The following is an 18,672-nucleotide window of genomic DNA, read 5'->3' as shown; positions in this document are numbered from 1 at the left end:
AAGGGCAGAGCCTCCAGAAGACTGCCCTTACTTTAGACCTCAGCCATAAGTTTGGGGTCCCCATGACACCCACAAGTCTGATTAGCTGGCTGCAAAGTTGGGGGTTCTTCTTCTCGCCATAGGTTCAGTGATTCATATCAACAACTCAAAGAATTCAGGGAAGTGCTATACATATGATTCCAGTTTTATTATAGCAAAGGGATACAAATCAGAACCAGCCAAAGGGAGAGTGAGGTCTGGTGGGAGGATCCCCACACATCCATTGTCCTCTTTCTGGGGTGTCAGTTTGCCTTATCCTCCTGACATATCAATGTGTGACAATATGCAGAGGATTGCCATACAAGGAAATCCACCTGAACTTTGGTGTCTAGAGTTTTTATTGGGGTTTCATTATTTAGACATGATTGGTGGAATCATTTGCCATGATGTTGATCTCAATCTTTTTATTTTTCAAATTTCTTTTTTTTTTTGAGTTTTATTTTTGAGAGAGAAAGAGAGAGGGCAAGCAGGGGAAGGACAGAGAGAGAGGGAGAGAGAATCCCAAGCAGGCTCTGCACTGCCAGCACGGAGCCTGATGTGGGGCTTGAACTCATGAACCATGAGATCATGACCCGAGCTAAAGTCAAGAGTCGGATGCTTAAACCAGCTGAGCCATCCAGGTGCCCCAAGTTGATCTCAGCCTTTGGTGTCATGGCATCTATATGCTGGATTCTCATTTTATCACCAACTCTCTTTATGCCTGCCATCTGTCATCTTATTTGCATAAACCATCATTGCTATCATGAATAAAGACACTCCTATCAACTTAGGAAATCCCAACAACTTAGAGGATACATCCCAGGAACTGGGAATAAAAGCCAACCAAATTCTTTATTACAACCCGTCTTTGTCTTCCATTAGACTTCAAGTTCTTTGGGGCAGATGAGATGACCTCCTCATCTGTGCATACTTCACAGCTTGCAGCCTAGCACTGTCCCAGGGAAATATTGATTAAATTGGTAAAGGTAAAGCCTTAGGTGCACCTGGGTGGCTCATTCAGTTAAACCTCTGACTCTTGGTTTCAGCTCAGGTCGTGGTCTCGCGGTTTGTGAGTTCAAGACCTGCATCAGTCTTCATGCTGACAGTGCAGAACTTGCTTCGGATTCTCTCTCCCCCTCTCTCTCTGCCCCTTCTCTGCTCACTCTGTCTCCAAATGAATAAATAAATAAATAAATAAATGAACTTAAGCAAAAAAAGGTAAATCCTTAGATAGTCATAGAGCTTTAGAGTAAAAGAGTTGGAAGAGACTTTGGAGACCATTTAGATATTCCAACACATTCATTTTATACATGAGAAAAATGAAGTACCAGAGGGTTCAGGTGATTACCCAAGAACCCACCGAGCAAACTGAAGACGTACTTTAGAGTTTTATCATCCCAGACTGGACATCTGCTCCTACCACCCTACCCCTTCATTCATGAACACAAACCTCAGCATACACACTCTACTTTCTTCCTTACATCAAAGAAACCAATGATTTGCTATGAAAAAGGAAAAGGTATCAGCTATGAAGACAAGAAGTGAAACACGACTCTCGTGTAAACCTTTGATGTAGTGTATCTAATTCCTGACTTTTCCATGCTTCTTCCCTGCACTGCCCTAAGAAGCAAAGTACATTCCATTTTCAATAGCTTGTTAGAACATATGGCTCCTAAGAAGGATGCAGTCTGTTGTTTTTGTTGTTCTGTTTAATCTCTGCCTATCGCCTATCCTTTAAATTAAAAAAAAATACATAAACTCTAGGATCAAAGTTATAATACATTTTAATACTCTCATCTGGAAGCAAGACTGTTTTGAGTTATTTTTCCTAACCAAGCTTAATACACTCTAGCAGTTCTCCCTTTACACACTTATCCAGCAGGGAACAGAACACACCTCTAGCATCTATCCTGGCACACTAAAGTGCTCAGAGAATGTTGGATGAATGAATAATAAAATCAGTACTTAAAAATAATCTCCAGCATATGAAGATTAATCTAGCCTGATGCCTCTTACTCTCCTTATCTTAAACTCTCTGCCTTCCTACTAGCACTGAGAGATCATAGTACTGCTTATCCATGTGGAAGGCCACCTTTCTATTTTACATACCTTTCCTGGTCGTCTTGTTGTGAAGAAAATATATGCACCATGAAATATGGTAAATGTATTATTTATAGAGCTTTTAAACCTATTACTTTTTGTTTCTGAAGGTAAAACAAAAGCATGGAAGAGGCAAAGGCTGGTAGCATTGGATATACACCTAAGCAATGTGCTTCCCTAGATGTAAACCCTGAGTTCATGTTTGCTGAATCTGAATCCTAACGGAAGTCTCAAGATAACAGGCATCTCAGTCTTCTATTGTCAATGATGAAACCGTAATAGGGGAAAATGCATTTGTCTTTCAGTGAGTTCAACTCATGCCTACCCCAAACTGGCTCCTTACCGACCGGCAGGACAGCTCCTCTCTCCCCCTTTGTTGCTCTCAGTCTTTTTGAACACCTGTTTCACCTGCATTGTGCAAATCTGTGCATTTCTCTATGTGAAGCAGCAGCCCTGGTATTGTGAGGTCTACAGATACAGGTAAAGTTCAGTTTTTTTAGTTTTCCTTTCTGAAGGTGATACAACGAGTGCCCGATGTCACTGTACAACTTGGTTGAACATACACCCTAAATTTTTAATTAACAACAGTTGGGTCTCCAGGGTTCTATGCTACCAATGTCAGGATAGAACACCAAACACAGTTAATAGGTGGAGTCCTGGGGTGAGCCATGTCAGTGGGGGGGGGGGGAGAGATCTTCACATTGGTTGTTAATGTGTAGACTAAATGTGTTTACTAAATGAATGCATTCATTCCCTGGTGGTTTGGCTATCATATAGACCAGAGGTCAGCAAACGTTTCTTACATAGGGCTAGACAGTAAATACTTTAGGCTCTGTGGACTAGACAGTGTCTGTTGCAATTACTCAGTACTACTGTTGTAGTGAAAAGCAGACATAGACAATCAATAAAAAGTAGGTGTGACTATGTTCCAATAAAACTTTATTTACAAAAAGAGGTGTTGAGTTGGATTTGGCCTATGGACTTAGCTGGCCCCTGATTTACAAGAGAGATTGGCTTAAATTAGCTTGAGTTTTTCAAAAGAATGTTAAAATTAAAATGTTTGTTGATGGTATCATTGTTCTCATTGCTTTGAACACTAGACTCGGGGCAAATCTTTACCACCCCGGGTTTTAATTTCTGTAAGGATAAATTAAGGGTAAAATGTGGGGAACTATACCATAGGTATTCAAACTACTTTCTTCTGAAAAGGCCTGCCTGACCTCCAAAAGGAAAGGCAGAAAAGGGACTGCTCTTTTTGAGGTAAGGCGTGGACAAACTCCCCTTCACAGACTCCATGATGCTCCTGAGGCACCGGAGCCCCAGCAACCAGTGAAAGATTGAAAACTACTGAATGATGTCTAAGATTGCCATTTATACCCTAAATTCAGCAATTCAAGTATTATTGCTTGGAGTAGAGAATTCATTTTTGTCTCAAAACCAGATTTTTCTCCTCATCGGAAGGCATATATTCAGATAAGTAAAATTCTGAATCTGGGAGACAAGCAGGGATAGCTAAATGGATGATGGCTAGGTAGTCCTGCCTTTAAAACTAACCATGCAACACTAGACTCTCTTATCTGCAATGTAAGTATAACAGATTAAATATATTTTTGTGTTAAACTCTATAATTCAGGCCTTCTGGTCTATCTGTCCCCTTTGTGCAAAAACATTTTGTGACTACTGATTATTTGTTTCATTAATGTACTCAGCAAACATTAATTGAACATCTACCATATGCCAAACACATTGCGAGACCCTAGGGAACCAAAGATATTAAGACTTAAGTCTATTTATTGGGAACTAATTTCATCTATAAACAAGAGTAAAAAGTTTCAAGCTGAACAAGAAAGCTGATACAAACTAATTTGTGAGTTTGGAGATTAAAAAAAATAAACATTGCAAATAGATCAATATGGACTGGGAAGGCTCATCTTTTAAACAAATGTTTTTCTGAGCAACTATTCTGTGGCATTTCTGTGCTAGGTGTTAAGGCATTGTAAATTTGGGTAAAATCACAACAAAGTAAACCCAAAAGAGAAATTCCATATTCAAGGAACTCTCATCCCAGGGGTGGAAAATAAAAACATGTGAATGAATAATTGCAGAACAATGAGCTAAATACAGCACTAGAAGCAAGAACAGAGAGCAGTAGGCAAACTTTCCAGTGAACTAAAGACAACAGAGGGATGGAGACGGAATAGAGTATTCGACTCAGGCGTGTGCAAACTGTAGTACTTGGGGAACAGAAAGTTTTCCTATGTGTTTGGAGTATAAGGAGCAGAGGAGGGCTGGCAAAAGATAAGGGCAGGAAGCCAGATTCGAAGATTTCTGGGCTTGCCTGAGAAGTTGGCATTTAATTTATTAGCAAAATAGAGCCACTGACACTCAGAAACAGGAGAGGGTCATTCTTGGATCCTCAGGAAGAGAGTGATATAGAGCAGAAGATTCATAATCAGGACCTAAGGTAGTAGGCTTATATTAGTCCTCAGAAGAGAAAACAACACATACATACTCTCTCTCTCTCTCTCTCTCTCTCTCTCTCACACACACACACACACGTGCCCACCACAACCCTCCCCCAACATGCACTAGTGCACACACATGGGCAGCCATGGTTCATTTGTTCTGAACTGAAAGGGATTTCATAGAAAATTATCATCCAAGCCCTTTCAACACAAATCACTTGTTCTAAATGGTATGATAGACAAAGAATAATTTTGACTTGTTCTAATTGTTATTTCTGCTTTGTCATTGCAAGAGGTGAACAAAATATGTCTTGGTAGTTACTGGCTGGGACAATCTGAAAGCTGAGACCCCATGGCAGTGATAAACTTTTTTTGTTTTCCCGCCACCTGGATAAAAATGGAATAGAAAATCCCATGATTGTTGGCGATTCTCTTGTAGTAAGTGCTTTCTGGACAACCAAAGTAATTTCTCAATGAATGTGAGTTTGGAGAGAAATGGGACTGAAAATGCAACGCTGGTTCCTGGTTCAGTTTTAAGTTTTGAGAGTACCACACTGTGGCCCCTCACCACCATCAACTGTATCACAGCAGCATTTATCTTCTCTAAGGGAAAGCCATTTCGAAAACCCATCTACACAAACTGTGAGTATATGAAGTTTAATTTTCCTTCCATTTCCCCACCCTCCCCAGAGTTGCAGTTCAGTGGTACAGTGATGGCTGAACTCTGGAATGAAGTATCTACAAATGGTTGTATAATGCTTTTGTGACTTGCTCTCATTCTTACAAGCTCTCCCTCTAGTTATCCACCATTTTTTTTTGTTCTTTTCTTTCACTTTCTGTATTTTCTCAGCGTTATCTTGCAATTAAAAAAGAGGGGCGCCTGGGTGGCTCAGTAGGTTAAGCGTCTGACTTCGGCTCAGGTCATCATCTTGCAGGTCCTGAGTTTGAGCCCCACATCAGGCTCTGTGCTGACAGCTCAGAGCCTGGTGTCTGTTTCAGATTCTGTGTCTCCCTTTCTTTCTGCCCCTCCCCCACTTGCACTCTGTCTCTCTCTCTCCCAAAAATAAATACACGTTAAAAAAATTTTTTTAAATGTAATTCCATTTAAAGTGTTTTTTTTTTTAATGGAGTATTGAAGGATAATTTTCATGAGTGGTAGAAACCTGGGCAGGAAACTCCTTATGTGCAGATACACACATGCATTATTAAATAGTTAGGAGTCCTGTCCTGTTGTGAGTCATCAAGAATGATTTTGAGTATATATATCCTGATACTTTGTAAAAGACTTTTCTAACCAATTCAGATACAACTTGACCTCTTTGTAGCTTCACAACATTGGGCAAGTTACTTTATTCTGTGCATTTCTTGAATCACCAGTGAGGATGAACACATTTTCATGATTTTAGCCATCTCTTCTCTGAATTGCCTACGTACATTTTTATCCATTCTTTTCCAACAGGGTCACTCTTCTATGTCTTATTTATTTGTATGAGTTGTTTATTCCTTTGCGATTGTCTTCGCATTGCCTTTAGGCACAGAGAGGTTTTTCCCATTGCAAAATCAGGTAGATTAGCATTTCTCTTGTTTTTTAAATTTCTTTTAATGCTTTTTAAATCTAACTTCATCATACAGTTTGAAGTAGAGATCAAACTACTTTATCTAACTAGTGGCTCGTTTTCCCAGCAGATTTTATTACTTAATATTTCTTTTCATCATTTATTTCCCAACTGATTATATGCCACCTTTATCATACCTACATATTCATGTATACTTATGGCTTCATTATATACATAATTTATATTATGTGAGTTTTTATGTTATATACTAACATATTAATTTATATACAATTAATTAGTTCCTAGACTATCTTTTCTGTCTCATTAACATGCCAGCTTATTCTTGGTCTATCACTATACTTTAAAAATTATAGTTTCATTTATTTAGCTACAGTTTTATAATGTTTTAATAAGCAGTTAGATTGATGTATCTTCATTACTCTTCAGTTTTCAAACATTTTTTACTTCTCTTTCTTGTTCATCTTTCCAGATAAACTCTAGAATAAATTGTAAGGCTTTTTTAAAATTCCTTTTTTGAATTTTGATACTTTGGGGAAATTGTAATGTTTACACAATTAAGTCCTCAGTTTTAAAGACATATTATATTATGCTTCTCCATTTGTTCATTCTTTATTTAAAAAAAATTTTTTTTAATGTTTGTTTTTGAGAGAAAAGAGGGCACGGCAAAGAGAAAGCCGAAGCAGGCTCCGGGCTCTGTGCTGTCAGCACAAACCCCTAGATGGGGCTTGAACTCAGGAACTGTGAGATCATGACCTGAGCTGAAGTCGGACACTCAACCAACTGAGCCACCCAGGCCCCTCAAATTTTATAGCTTTTTGATATCTGCATTTCCTGTTGGATTGATTTTGCGTGTGTGGGTAGTGGTTTGTTAGGTTATTAAGCTTGAAAACTCTTACTTTTTCTTTCCTGGGGAAAAAAAAAACTTTATAGATGTATATGGTCTATTCTTGACAATTTGCAAGAACCCAGTAAAATAATCTGGCTCTATATCCTTCCTTTGAAAGAATTGGTTTTTTTTTAAAGGACTAATTTGTTACCCTCTTTCTATTATTTTATTTTATTTTATTTTATTTTATTTTATTTTATTTTATTGTTTTAATGTTTATTTACTTTTGAGAGAGAGAGAGACAAAGTGTGAGTGGGGGAGGAACAGAGAGGGAGACAAAGAATGCAAAGCAGGCTCCAGGCTCTGAGCTGTCTGCACAGAGCCTGACAGGGAGCTCAAACTCAGGGGCTTCGAGATCATGACCTGAGTTAAAGTCGGACATTTAGCTGATTGACCCACCCAGGTGCCCCAAATTATCCTGTTTTTAAACTGTGTTTTCACATAACAAGTTTTCCCCCAGATATTTCTAGTTCATTGAGATTATTGAGTCTCAGCATAAGATTTTGAGTCGTATGTTCTTATAATGTTATTGCCTTTTATAACTCTTTTAATATTCTCATCCTGTATGTGTTACCTTTCATATATTCTTACAAGAACTATATTTTTGCTGGTTTTCTTTAAAAGACCAGTTCTCAGATTTAATAAATTCTGTATGCTTTCTCTTTTCTAACTTATTAAATTTTGTTTTTTTCATTCTTTTTCTTCCTTCTTACTTTCTCTGAAAAAATTGTAATGTTTGAATTGACTTTATAATGTAAGTATTTTCTTTTGATTCTTGTGAAACAAGAAAATCATTCAAGATCGACAAAGTTTGGGCCACGTTCTTTACATTTTCACATGTCTCTATGACTTGATTTCTTCTCTGACCCACCTAGTTTTCAGAATAGAGAGGTTTCCTTTTCAAGTGGAAAGGGATGTCATTTTCATTCCTCTAGTCCTCTTTATTCAACAGTCTGCAAATGGACTTGATTTGCTTTTTTTTGTCCCAGCTGATGTTTTGAATTTTGCGTTAAATCTGTATGTTAGAAGGGATTTTTCATTAAATTTAGTTAATAATTTCTAGTTTTATTGTCCTGATCAGAGAACCTGGCCTTTAAAATTTCTGCTCTGGGGAATTTACTATAGTTTTGCCATCGTATGGCATAACCTGTAATCTGTAATTTTCTAAATAAGTCATAGATATTAGAAAAGTAAACCTCATTCCTATTCCTAAATTAGAAACATACCTTTACTATGTTAAACTAGTTTTAGTAATTATTTACCATTCTATCTATTGTCACTACCACACCCCATTTTTTTTTTTTTGGTACAGCTGTTTTTTCAAAGGTTTTGAGAGCATGCTAAGACCTTCCTTTCATTTTATATTTTCTATAAACTTCTTCCTGATTTTCTTATGATATTTTTTAGTTTTGATTCAGTGTTTGATAATGCCCTTGGCTCTTGTCACAACAAATCAAGATTCTGCTTTATGTTTTAAGGGAAATCACTTATAGTCCTTTTTTTTGATTGTGAATGTATTTTACAAGGAGGATATGATATATTACTTTGGCAAGTACTTTAGTTTGAACAGTAACTACAAAGCTTTTTACATACATTGAATTAAGTGAGAACCGAATTAGTTACATCATAGTGACTTAAAGCTTGTGGGTAAACTCAAGTCCTACATCGAAAATAACTGAAAATCTTAAGTTAAAAACAAGTTTTATAAACAAATATTCTAACAACAGAATCTCCTAATAAGTCATTTAGTCTCAAAAGTCCTTGGAACTTTCTATTACAATATCAAGCAATTTTATTTTCAACTCTGTATCTTTCTTGATAGCCTTTGGCAGATCAACTTTATAATGAGACGATCTAGAAAGAATACAAACTTAATCTTTATGGAAACAGATGTGACTATTTGCAAACCCTTCCCTTCCTTGCAAACAATCTGTAGTGTCTTGCCCAGGACATGTCTTCCCAAATGACGTGTGCAAAAAGAGTACCATTCTTTCAAGCTTCCTCATCAACAGCAACTGATCTAGGGAGGCAACATTCACTTCCGTTCATCATTATGTTCTCCAATCAAAGCTGAATTACATGAAGGCCTTATAATTTTCCTTCCACACTGGTCATTCGTGTGCCCACCTGGCCTGCTTTTCAGATCATTAGTCTAAGGATGGTGTGATGTGTCCAGCACTCCACTCAGTTGCTGTGACTACCAGGCCTTCGTCAGGATGGGCACTTGAGGCATCATCTTCTTCCCAACATCTGGGTCCCTGGGACATGGAAACAATGACATAAATGAAAAATCCACACAGCCATCTCCTGGTCTCTTCTTACCCAGCTGCACACATTATTTGGGGAAATAAGCGATCCTGGTGCCCCTGCTTTTTCTTCTCTCTGCTTCACACCCCTCCCAAGCAAGCCTGGCTCTTCTTCTGGGAGGTGTGGCATCTAGCTGTATATATCAAGTGAAGCTTGGATGAATATGAGGGGGTGTGTAGGTGCACAGGGGTGAAACAGCTTTGATGTCTTCACAAAAATAGGGCCAGCTGCAGAGGCACTGTCATCTCCGATTTTTGGTTGGTATAGACCTGTATAGAGTTGGGGGCTGGCAGGCCATAAACCTTGGAATAAACGAAGTAGAGAGAATACAAGAGAACATCCAGTTTGTTTGTTTGTTTATAAATTTTAGAGTGTGTTAGGATCCTTTATATCATGGCAACACTGATGAAATCCAATTGTTTGGGCCTGAAGGTGCTAACCTCATCAGAAAACCTTTGTAAGGCCCATCTACAAAGTGTGTAAAAGCTCTGTGGATGCAGACGTGGGTAGGGCCGGAGGGATAAAAACAGTGGTGTTGGCACAGTGCATCCTGGGAAGTTTAAGCTTCCTAAAGCAAAGCCATTCGGGCAGGTTGGAGAGAAAGAACCCAGCAGATGTACATGATAGCTCCTCATGCTTTCAATTCAGAGTCCTACAGAAGGGCATACAAAGTCACTTTTAAGTGGTTACAGTCTAGTAGATGCATAAAGGAAGATCTTGCAAAGCAAGGTGTTACATAACCCTATGAAAGAAAACTTTGTGAGAGAGGCCTGTGTAGTCCTTAAAAAGAACGTGGTGTCTGAATTGGGCTTTTTAAGAAAAATTTAAGAAAAACTGCCAAGACATAAAGAATATCCGCTACACAGGGTACTTCGTGAACAAATTCCTCCGTGGAAGTAGCAGGTTTGTGATTTAACCCCCCTCCAACACATAAGAAAGAGCAATAAGAGACTAGAACAGAAAGGCAGATGGAAATTAGATTCCATTCAAGGAAGGCCTTGAATGTCAGTTGAAGACCCTTGGACTTTATTCTCCAGGCAACAAAGAATGCAATGATACTAAGAGGACTGACCGTTCATCCATTCATGCACAATTCACCAGACACGCAGTGATAAAGCATTGGGGCTTCTCTGGTGACCCTTCACGTAGGCTGGTCACTGCAGGGCGTCCCGGCCCTCCTGGACTTCTCAGCTGACGTGACTCCTTTATGGAGTGTCCTGTATTAGATCAGCAGTTTTCCATAGCACGCCTTTCAAAGGAAAGATGTGAAGCTGTCACCTTTGTCTGGTAAGCATTAGAACATATTTTAAAACATATGAGGATCTATCAAAACATCTGAAGATATAGCTGATATTTGCCCAACAGAGATAATTGATTCTGCAGTGTGTGCCAAATTATATGAAACATTCGTTTAGCATCTAAAAATAACGTTTGGTGTTTCTTCAGATATATTCTCATTTCTGCTGATATCTGCCTTGGGCCTCACAGTTTTCATTCTGTTTTCTGACTTTCAAGATATATATCGTGGAATGGAGGTAAGTGGTATTCATTTCCACCTCTGGAGTGACTCATATGTGCAATGGGACCATATTTGTACTGTAATTTGCAAGTCAGGCATTACCGTATTCTCTCCAACCATTTCACGTTGTCGAGGCTATTCTGACTTCCTAGAGGAACAAATTACTCATCACACGTATGCTAACCTCTGCTTGTTCCCATATCATCTGTATTATCAATTTGGAAAATTTATCCTATTCACACGTAAAAATGCTGTTTGGATACTTTATTCATCCATGTTATGCTAATATGATAAATTGATGTGCTAATTCAGTAATTCTTCAAGTGTCGTTTTTTAAACATATAGTAGAAATCCTTTATAATGTAGTTGTAAGAAGTAAGAAAAAGTTGACTTGTAGGCCAATCAGGTTCTGTCTATCAGACATTGACTATGGGGAGATTTATTTCAGTGGGCATCACTTAATCCAAGGGGTGGTGGGTTAAAATAAAATTTAAGAAGAGGTCATTGAACCCATTCTTAGAGCCAGCATTGTGGGAGAATGAAAGAGAAGGATTGACTCTTGGCTTGCAGTCTATAGTTTTGTTGAGGACATTGTGTCCTATGCGAGTGAAATGATGACATGGCCACCTGGGACCACCTGTGCTTGTAGAGGGTGTAGAGAGAAGTGGGAAGAACACAGGAAGGAGGAGCTCTCACGGGGCCTGTACGCTGTACCATCATGGAGGGCCTCATGGAGGAGGCTCAACTTGATCTGGGTCCACAAGATAGGCTGGATTTTGCTAGGTAGGAGGTAAGGGTATTTCAAACCAGGAGAACAGCCTGAGCACAAGCAGAGAGGGCTGCAAGAATCTCTTTTGTCTTGGAAATGCAAAAGAATGTAAGGTGGCTGAAATAAAAATCGAAAGCAAGGCTTGTTTCACAGAATGCTTGGAAGATTGGCAAAGCCTGAGGCAACATGCTGCGGAATGTGAGGAAGGCATGGTGTGGCTGGACAAAGGTGGCCAGGGGAGTTTGGGCTTTCTTCTGAGAGCAACAGAGAGTCAATGAAGATATCTGAGCAGGCTTTCCAGCAGGGCTTTTAGGACAGCCTGATTACGTGATGGCAGCCTAATTACGTGATGCTATATACTTGAGCAGAGAGTCTATGGAGGGAGATGCAGTTAGGAAATGAGAACCTAGACCATTTAGTCACTTACAAGACATTATGAAGCTCCAGAGCATGCTTGGCACTAGCGAGCCCAAGATGTGTAAGGCGTGGGCACAGCTCTCAAGTAGTTCAGAGGTTAGGAGGGAAGACCATCCCGTGGGCAGATAATTCCAAAGCAGTGTGACAAGTGTTTTCCAGGCCAAGGGATGGAGAGGAGTCCTCTCAGATCAGGGCAGGAGCAGCGGGGAGGGGAAGGATCAGGTTCTCCACTACGCTCTGACCCACTGCCAGATCTCACAACGGTCTCCAGACAGCTCTGCACCCAGGTGCTCTGTCTCACAACCTTGAGAAAGGCAGTCTCTACATGAGGGGAGAAAATAAAGCACAATAACCCGCTGGGGATTCGAATTGACTGGGGATGAGAATTGCAAGGGGGCAATCAGATGCTGTGGAGGATCTGTGGTTTTAGTCCTAACAACAGCTCAGCCCCCATGTTTGACTTTGGGATCAGAAAGGGGGTAGTGGGAGTAGTCTTTTGCCACTGATGCCAGCATGGGAAGTTGTAGTGTTAATACCTATCAGTTAATCATAATTGGTGGCCAATAGGGTTGTGTGCGTTCAACATTGATCAAGCCATTAGACTTAGGACTGGGAACCTTGGTTCGGAAAGTTTCCACCTAGTATCAAAAGTAACTGGTAACCTCTGTGCCCTTTATGTTTTACTCATACGTCAATTTCACTGAATGAATGAACTCCAAGTAGATTTTAACTTTGGGAGGATTAGAAGTGATAGCATTATTAGATGAATGACTTAATCCTGCATCCTCTTACCTCCATTTGAAAAGATAAAAATGAAGAGAGACACACAGGTTCCAAAGTGTTTTGTCCCATGTCTGTGACCCATGGCACATTTTACCGAATGTTTACTCTCAGGCAGTGGAGGAAACACAGGCCAAGAGGCAGTCAGTTCTCATTTGAATTCTGGCTCTGTTTATTGATTGACTTTGCATCCTTAGGCAACGCACTGACCTCATCTGTGAAGTGGAGAAAGCAATGCCTACCCTCCAAGCTCAGAGAGCTGTTACAAATACATAAATTAAATAAGATAATTAATGTTTATGTGTGTGTGTTTTCAAAATTTAAGGTCTGCATGGTATAAAGCTAAGATTCTTTTTTTAACAGTTCATCCCAACACTGACATCATGGAGGGTTTCGATTTTGGTGGCAATCCTCACCCAATTCTGTGTGGCCTTCCTCGTAGAGGTAAATTTCTGTACATCTCTTACACTTTTTCCGGGAAAATAAACAAATAAAGGGTGTCATTCTCAACAGGTACCTGTTTTTTAGATGGACCATTTTTGTCTCCCAAAGTGATAGTTATTAATGGTTTGTAAGAACTGTGCATATTCTCTTTGGGGGAAACTCTTGCAGAGTGATTTAAACTTCTCTAAAGGCTGCATAGAAATGTTCTCAGGATCCATGTTTAGCATGGAAGGCAAAACATCAAATTAACTCTAATTTTTGTCTCCCATGAAGGCATCATAGTGTATTTTTCTAGTATTATCAATAAGCTAGTAGAGACTAGACCAGGTGACCCACAAGCTCTAAAATTCAATGAGACCTTTCAGCGTGAAGAGCTGTCTTCAGAAGGGCTTCTTTAATTAAGAGTGGAAGGAAACCATTGCTCATCTAGTCAATTCTTACTCTTGAAATCTTCCCCTATAGTATTTTTCTTCTATTCACTGTCATTAAATGACTTTACCTACTCAGTGAAAGTCCTGGGTATTATTTTTTTTAAGGGACAGTTTAAAAAAAAAGATTCATGTATTGTAAATCCCTTGGGAAAAGGGTTCAAACAAATCTATGTAAATATATGTGTGTGTGTGACACATACATCATTGTATACAATGAGTGTAAAATTTCTCATACTCTAAGGAATTCCATTTGAGACTATATATATTTTTATGTATTTTATTTTTTTTTAAGTTTTTATTCATTTATTTTGATAGAACATGAGTGGAGGAAAGGCAGAGAGATGGGGAGAGAGAAAATCCCAAGAAGGCTCTCTGCTGACAGCACAGAGCCCAATGTAGGGCTCGATCTCACAAACTGTGAGATCACTACCTGGGCCAAAAATCAAAAGTCAGATGCTTAACCAACTGAGTAGCCCAGGTGCCTGAGACTATATAGATTTTCAAATAACCCAAAAGGGGAGAAAAAAAGCCTACATGTATGAAGGTATTCATCATAGTATTATCTATGGTGGTAAAATTTTATTTTATCTTAATTATAAAACATTTTAATGTTTATTTATTTTTGAGAGAGAGACAGAGTGTGAGCAGGGGAGGGGCAGAGAGGGAAAGAGACACAGAATCAGAAACAGGCTCCAGTCTCTGAGCTGTCAGTACAGAGCCTGATGCGGGCTCGAACTCATGAACCATGAGATCGTGACTTGAGCCAAAGTTGGACGCTTAACGAACTGAGCCACCCAGGCACTCCTATGGTGGTAAAATTTTAGATTCAACCTGTATGTTCAAAAGTAGAGATGCTGTTTGTTTAAATCAATCGTTATACACCAATTTAAAAAAATGGCATAGGATCATTAAAAGTGATTATTGAGAAGACTATGGCTACATGTGACAGAAAGTCTAGCATAACCAGAAGTGGAATGCAAAATTTGACCATTCCTATTATAAATGTGTAAACATTGTGAGTGCATGTGAACATAGAAAAAAGAGAACCCTCCCCAAACGGAAAGCAAAACCCATTTGATTTCTAGAGTTCCGCCATTCATTCAACAAACCATCAGGTGGCACCTTGTAAGTGGCCTGTGGCAGGTAGCAGTGATTTTTTTTTTTTTCCTTTTCTCGATTTTGAGTATGTTATTTTGTTATCATTTCAGTCTGGCAGTAAAGTAATTCTAAGTGAATCACCAGCCAGGATTTAACTAGGAAATCTGTAGAAATGAAAGGCTGTAAGCTTTTGGTGTGAACACAAGCACACTGCCTTCTCAAGGGAGAGAACCAGGGAGCTGCTAGACTTGGTTGGGACAGCAGGGAGTAAAGTTGCTGCAGAAGCAGCTTTAAATAAGTACATCTGAGAGACAGGCCTCGGGCGGGCGGTGAGCACCCTGGCTGCAGGGGAATGTGGAAAGATGGTTTGATTGTTTTCTCCACCTGATTTCTCAGGATTTCATCCTTCAAAATCGAAAGCTCTGGCTATGGATCAAAAAAGAATTTGGATTCTATTCTAAAAGTCAATATAGGCACTGGCAAAAAACGCTGGCGGAAGATTCCACCTGGCCTCCCACAAACAGAACGGATTATTCAGGTGATGGTGAATATGGATTCTACATCAACCGTGGCTATGAAAGCCCTGAAGAGATTCCAAAAGCGAAACTCGGATTGGAAGGCCAAACCACAGAACAGCATTTTTGGACCAGGCTGTAATCAGAATTATTGTCATATGGGGTTAACAGCATCTCCTTGCTCCCAGAAACTAACATATTGTGGAAAGGTGATGACAGTCTACCTCTACCTTTCTTTATCCATCAGAGAATTCAAGGTGCATTTCTCGATGTATTGAACCTTGCAAAAAAGAACCTTAAATATGCTTATTTTGACTGTATCCTCCACTACTGAGGAAAAACATGAACTTCCTCGATTGTCTTTTTTTTCCCTTAATATTGCATACCATTATCCTGGCGGAAATGCCCAAGCTTTTATGGTAGTGAAATTAGTGGTATGAACATCAGTAGAAGGAAAATTCAAGAAGAGTTTGGTCTTTGAAAGTTTCACCAATATATCTTTAATTCACAGACAAATAAAAGAATAAGTCTTTCTATCAATAAATTATCACAAGTTTACTGAACCTTATATTCACTTGTGAAGACCATTTATGTACCTATCTTTTCCCAAGGTCACAAAATTCCTCTTTTTGCTTCTTTTGTATGGCTTTAATAAAGAAAGAAGAACTGAGATTTCCTTCAGAAAAATTAACTCTGTAATAAGTAGAGAATGATGGAGGTGCCTGTTAACTGCCTATAATCTTGGCTTGGGCACAGCTTATATCTAAGCCAACTCCACTGATGTTGGCATCACCCAAAGTATATTGTTTTGGGGCAGTGAGCCTGAACGTCCGTGGTAGAGCACAAAGATAATGGGATAAATGTTAAAATATACTTTTCACTTAAAGAAGCATGACACTTTTATTTATTTGTTGCTATGGACAGATGAAACCCTCAGGTTCTAAGTCAAAAAGTTGGTTCAAACTCAGCATTGCTCATCTTAAAACACAACCCTGGGGAAGGGACTCCTAATGTTTGTGTCTACAGCATGACAAGCATCAGGCTGCTGAACGACCTCAAGTCCCATTTCGTCTTTTCATTATTTTACTCAATCATTATGTGCACACTAATGGCCACAAGAAAAGGTATATCCTCTGTAAATATATTCTGTACGCTATTACCTTTAATATATATCTACCTCTCGGTGACCTTGAGAGGACATACATCTCTAGTGAACCTTTTAAATTAGCTAGTAGGCTTTCCTTGTGACCATAAATTGAGTTTTGCTAATTTAACAGATCTTTAATGGCTCATAGGCAATTAGCTAACCAGTTCTATCCCACGAGCTCCAGTTATGTGCCTAATACTGTGATGGATGCATTCAATAATGCCTTTATAATTCTGTAATCCTTAGAGCTGAAAAAATGTTTTTAACATTTCAGCAATGCATTGCTGTATATAGTACTATATACTTTGTTATACACACCAGCAGCATAAATGCAAATTCCTATAAAAACAAACCCTTTTTATTTGCATTTTATTTGCTTTTTAACCTTTTCTTGGGTGGATGGCTTTAGAGAGGGATTATTTTAAAACGTGTCTAATTTAGTGACTACCAATGAAAGATGAAAAGACAAAGCAGAGTTCTAGATTAAGAAATGTATGCCAACCTAAAATATATGGCAGCTCAGATTTCTTGAACTGGCATATTTGTATTTAGTAATTTGACCTTCAGAATCAGAAGGTTCAATTGACACACTATGACATTTAGATAACATAAAAAGATTTAAAAAATCTTTATTCAATAAATGTACAGCCTCCCTTGCCCAGTTTTTCCAACACCCTATTAGTTATCTGATGGATGATGATATTTATTTCATAGATCTTTTTTGTGTGTGTATGGGGAGGGCACATAATAAAGTTGAACTCTATGCTTGACTTTGCTGAAAGTACTCTCAGAGAAGGGCTTAATAGTCTTGGAAGAAATGTTTGATAAAAGCACAATGAGCATGACCCTGGACAGTCTTAAGCTGCCCATCATGAAGAATGGACATTTTTATGGGAAAACTGATGACTAACTTTGTGAGCTTTCCTCTCAGGGTGAACACCACTGGAGCCTGAACACGACCTATGTGGAAAGGTATCATCGAATTCAATTCAGAAGTGCATTTGTGACCCAGCATAGCTAGGACTGCCTGTGGAGTGGAGGGGTCTAGAATTCACTAGTAAGGTTTGACCTGAAGATCCTCAGGAGCTCCTTTCTGTCTCCACTTCCATTCCCTCTCCCATCGGCTGGCGTGGTAATCCCACCACACCCGAGTCTCCTGCTTTGGGTAAAATTTGCCCTCTGCGGTCATACTTTATTAAAAGGTAAGCACACCCTGGGAAAGGTAACACATTACAATCTCACCCTAATTTGACAATATTAGAAAAATTCCTTTTTTTTTTTACTATTACTTGAAAGGAGAGCATAAAAGGAAGAAGAAACTTAATGTAGAATAAAAATGAAGGGGTGACTTTGGATCACGGTATCCGGTAGAAGACACCCACCCCTCCCAGAGGACAAGTGGAGGAAGAGGGAGTTTGGGGGTTATCTGGAGACAGAACTGGTGTCATAAGAAAGGGAACGGATTAGACAGGGAACAAGGAAGAGAGATGGGGTCCCTATCATTAATAGGGTCATAGACCCTATCTATTCATTGAGTCTTCTGTTTAGTTACTTTATCTACCGCGTTCCTTATTCCCCGATCATACCCTCTCACCCCCATTTAATTGAACTTTTTCTTTGTTTAATGTCATGCTTTTAATTATGACATAAGAAGGATATCATTGCTTAGCAGTGTGGTTGGTAGGGTAATGTTACAATGTCTGATACAATCCTAGGGTATCAAGACCTGCATTCACTTTTTTCCACCTGCTGCCAACAGGAATTGCATTGGGAACATATTAAAAAGTAATTTGTTTCATTTAACATATAATCAACAAAATGCAAGAATAAAATCATGACACTCCTTGACTTACAGTAAAAGCCTTAAACAGTAACACGAGATATTGTTTTCTAAAAATGGCATTTGAAACCTACATTTAATGATCTCTTGTTAGGGTTAAAAGGGTCAAACCCCCGAAATACTTCAAAGGAAACAATGTAGCTCCGTAGAACAGAACAACCCACTCTTGCTGTTCACTCCTGACAAATGAGTGACTTCCAGGGGAATCTGGATCCCAAACACCAGAGCAAAGGATCCCAACTCCCATCTGCTCCACCCCCATCTGCACAGGAACTAGGAGCTAGGAGTCCACCCTCAAATGGATTGTGAATCAAAGCTCCTCAAACTGCCTAACCAAATGCTCAATTTCCCAGTTTCTT

The 18,672-nt window shown here is 39.1% G+C and overlaps 2 protein-coding genes across 2 annotated transcripts in view; one reads left to right on the top strand and one right to left on the bottom strand.

Moving 5' to 3' along the window:
• The first annotated feature begins 1,203 nt into the window (after positions 1-1,203).
• Positions 1,204-15,894, top strand: LOC123383589 (probable cation-transporting ATPase 13A5). Its single transcript, XM_045051522.1, has 5 exons — positions 1,204-2,598; positions 5,023-5,225; positions 10,800-10,888; positions 13,202-13,282; positions 15,208-15,894. The coding sequence occupies exons 2-5, from the start codon at positions 5,057-5,059 to the stop codon at positions 15,466-15,468; spliced, it is 600 nt and encodes a 199-aa protein (XP_044907457.1). The 5' UTR covers positions 1,204-2,598; positions 5,023-5,056; the 3' UTR covers positions 15,469-15,894.
• PLAAT1 (phospholipase A and acyltransferase 1) overlaps positions 8,518-18,672 on the bottom strand; it is a 34,172-nt gene continuing 24,017 nt past the window's right edge. The window contains exons 5-6 of the transcript XR_006593436.1: positions 10,426-10,602; positions 8,518-9,304 (exon numbers count right to left, since the gene is read on the bottom strand). The gene's annotated coding sequence lies outside the window, so the exon portion shown is untranslated. The remainder of the gene's footprint in view (positions 9,305-10,425; positions 10,603-18,672) is intronic.

Source organism: Felis catus (assembly GCF_018350175.1).
Source record: "Felis catus isolate Fca126 chromosome C2 unlocalized genomic scaffold, F.catus_Fca126_mat1.0 chrC2_random_Un_scaffold_48, whole genome shotgun sequence".
Lineage (NCBI taxonomy): Eukaryota > Metazoa > Chordata > Mammalia > Carnivora > Felidae > Felis > Felis catus.
Note: the sequence above shows the minus strand (reverse complement) of the source record. Positions and strands in the feature narration are given on the sequence as shown.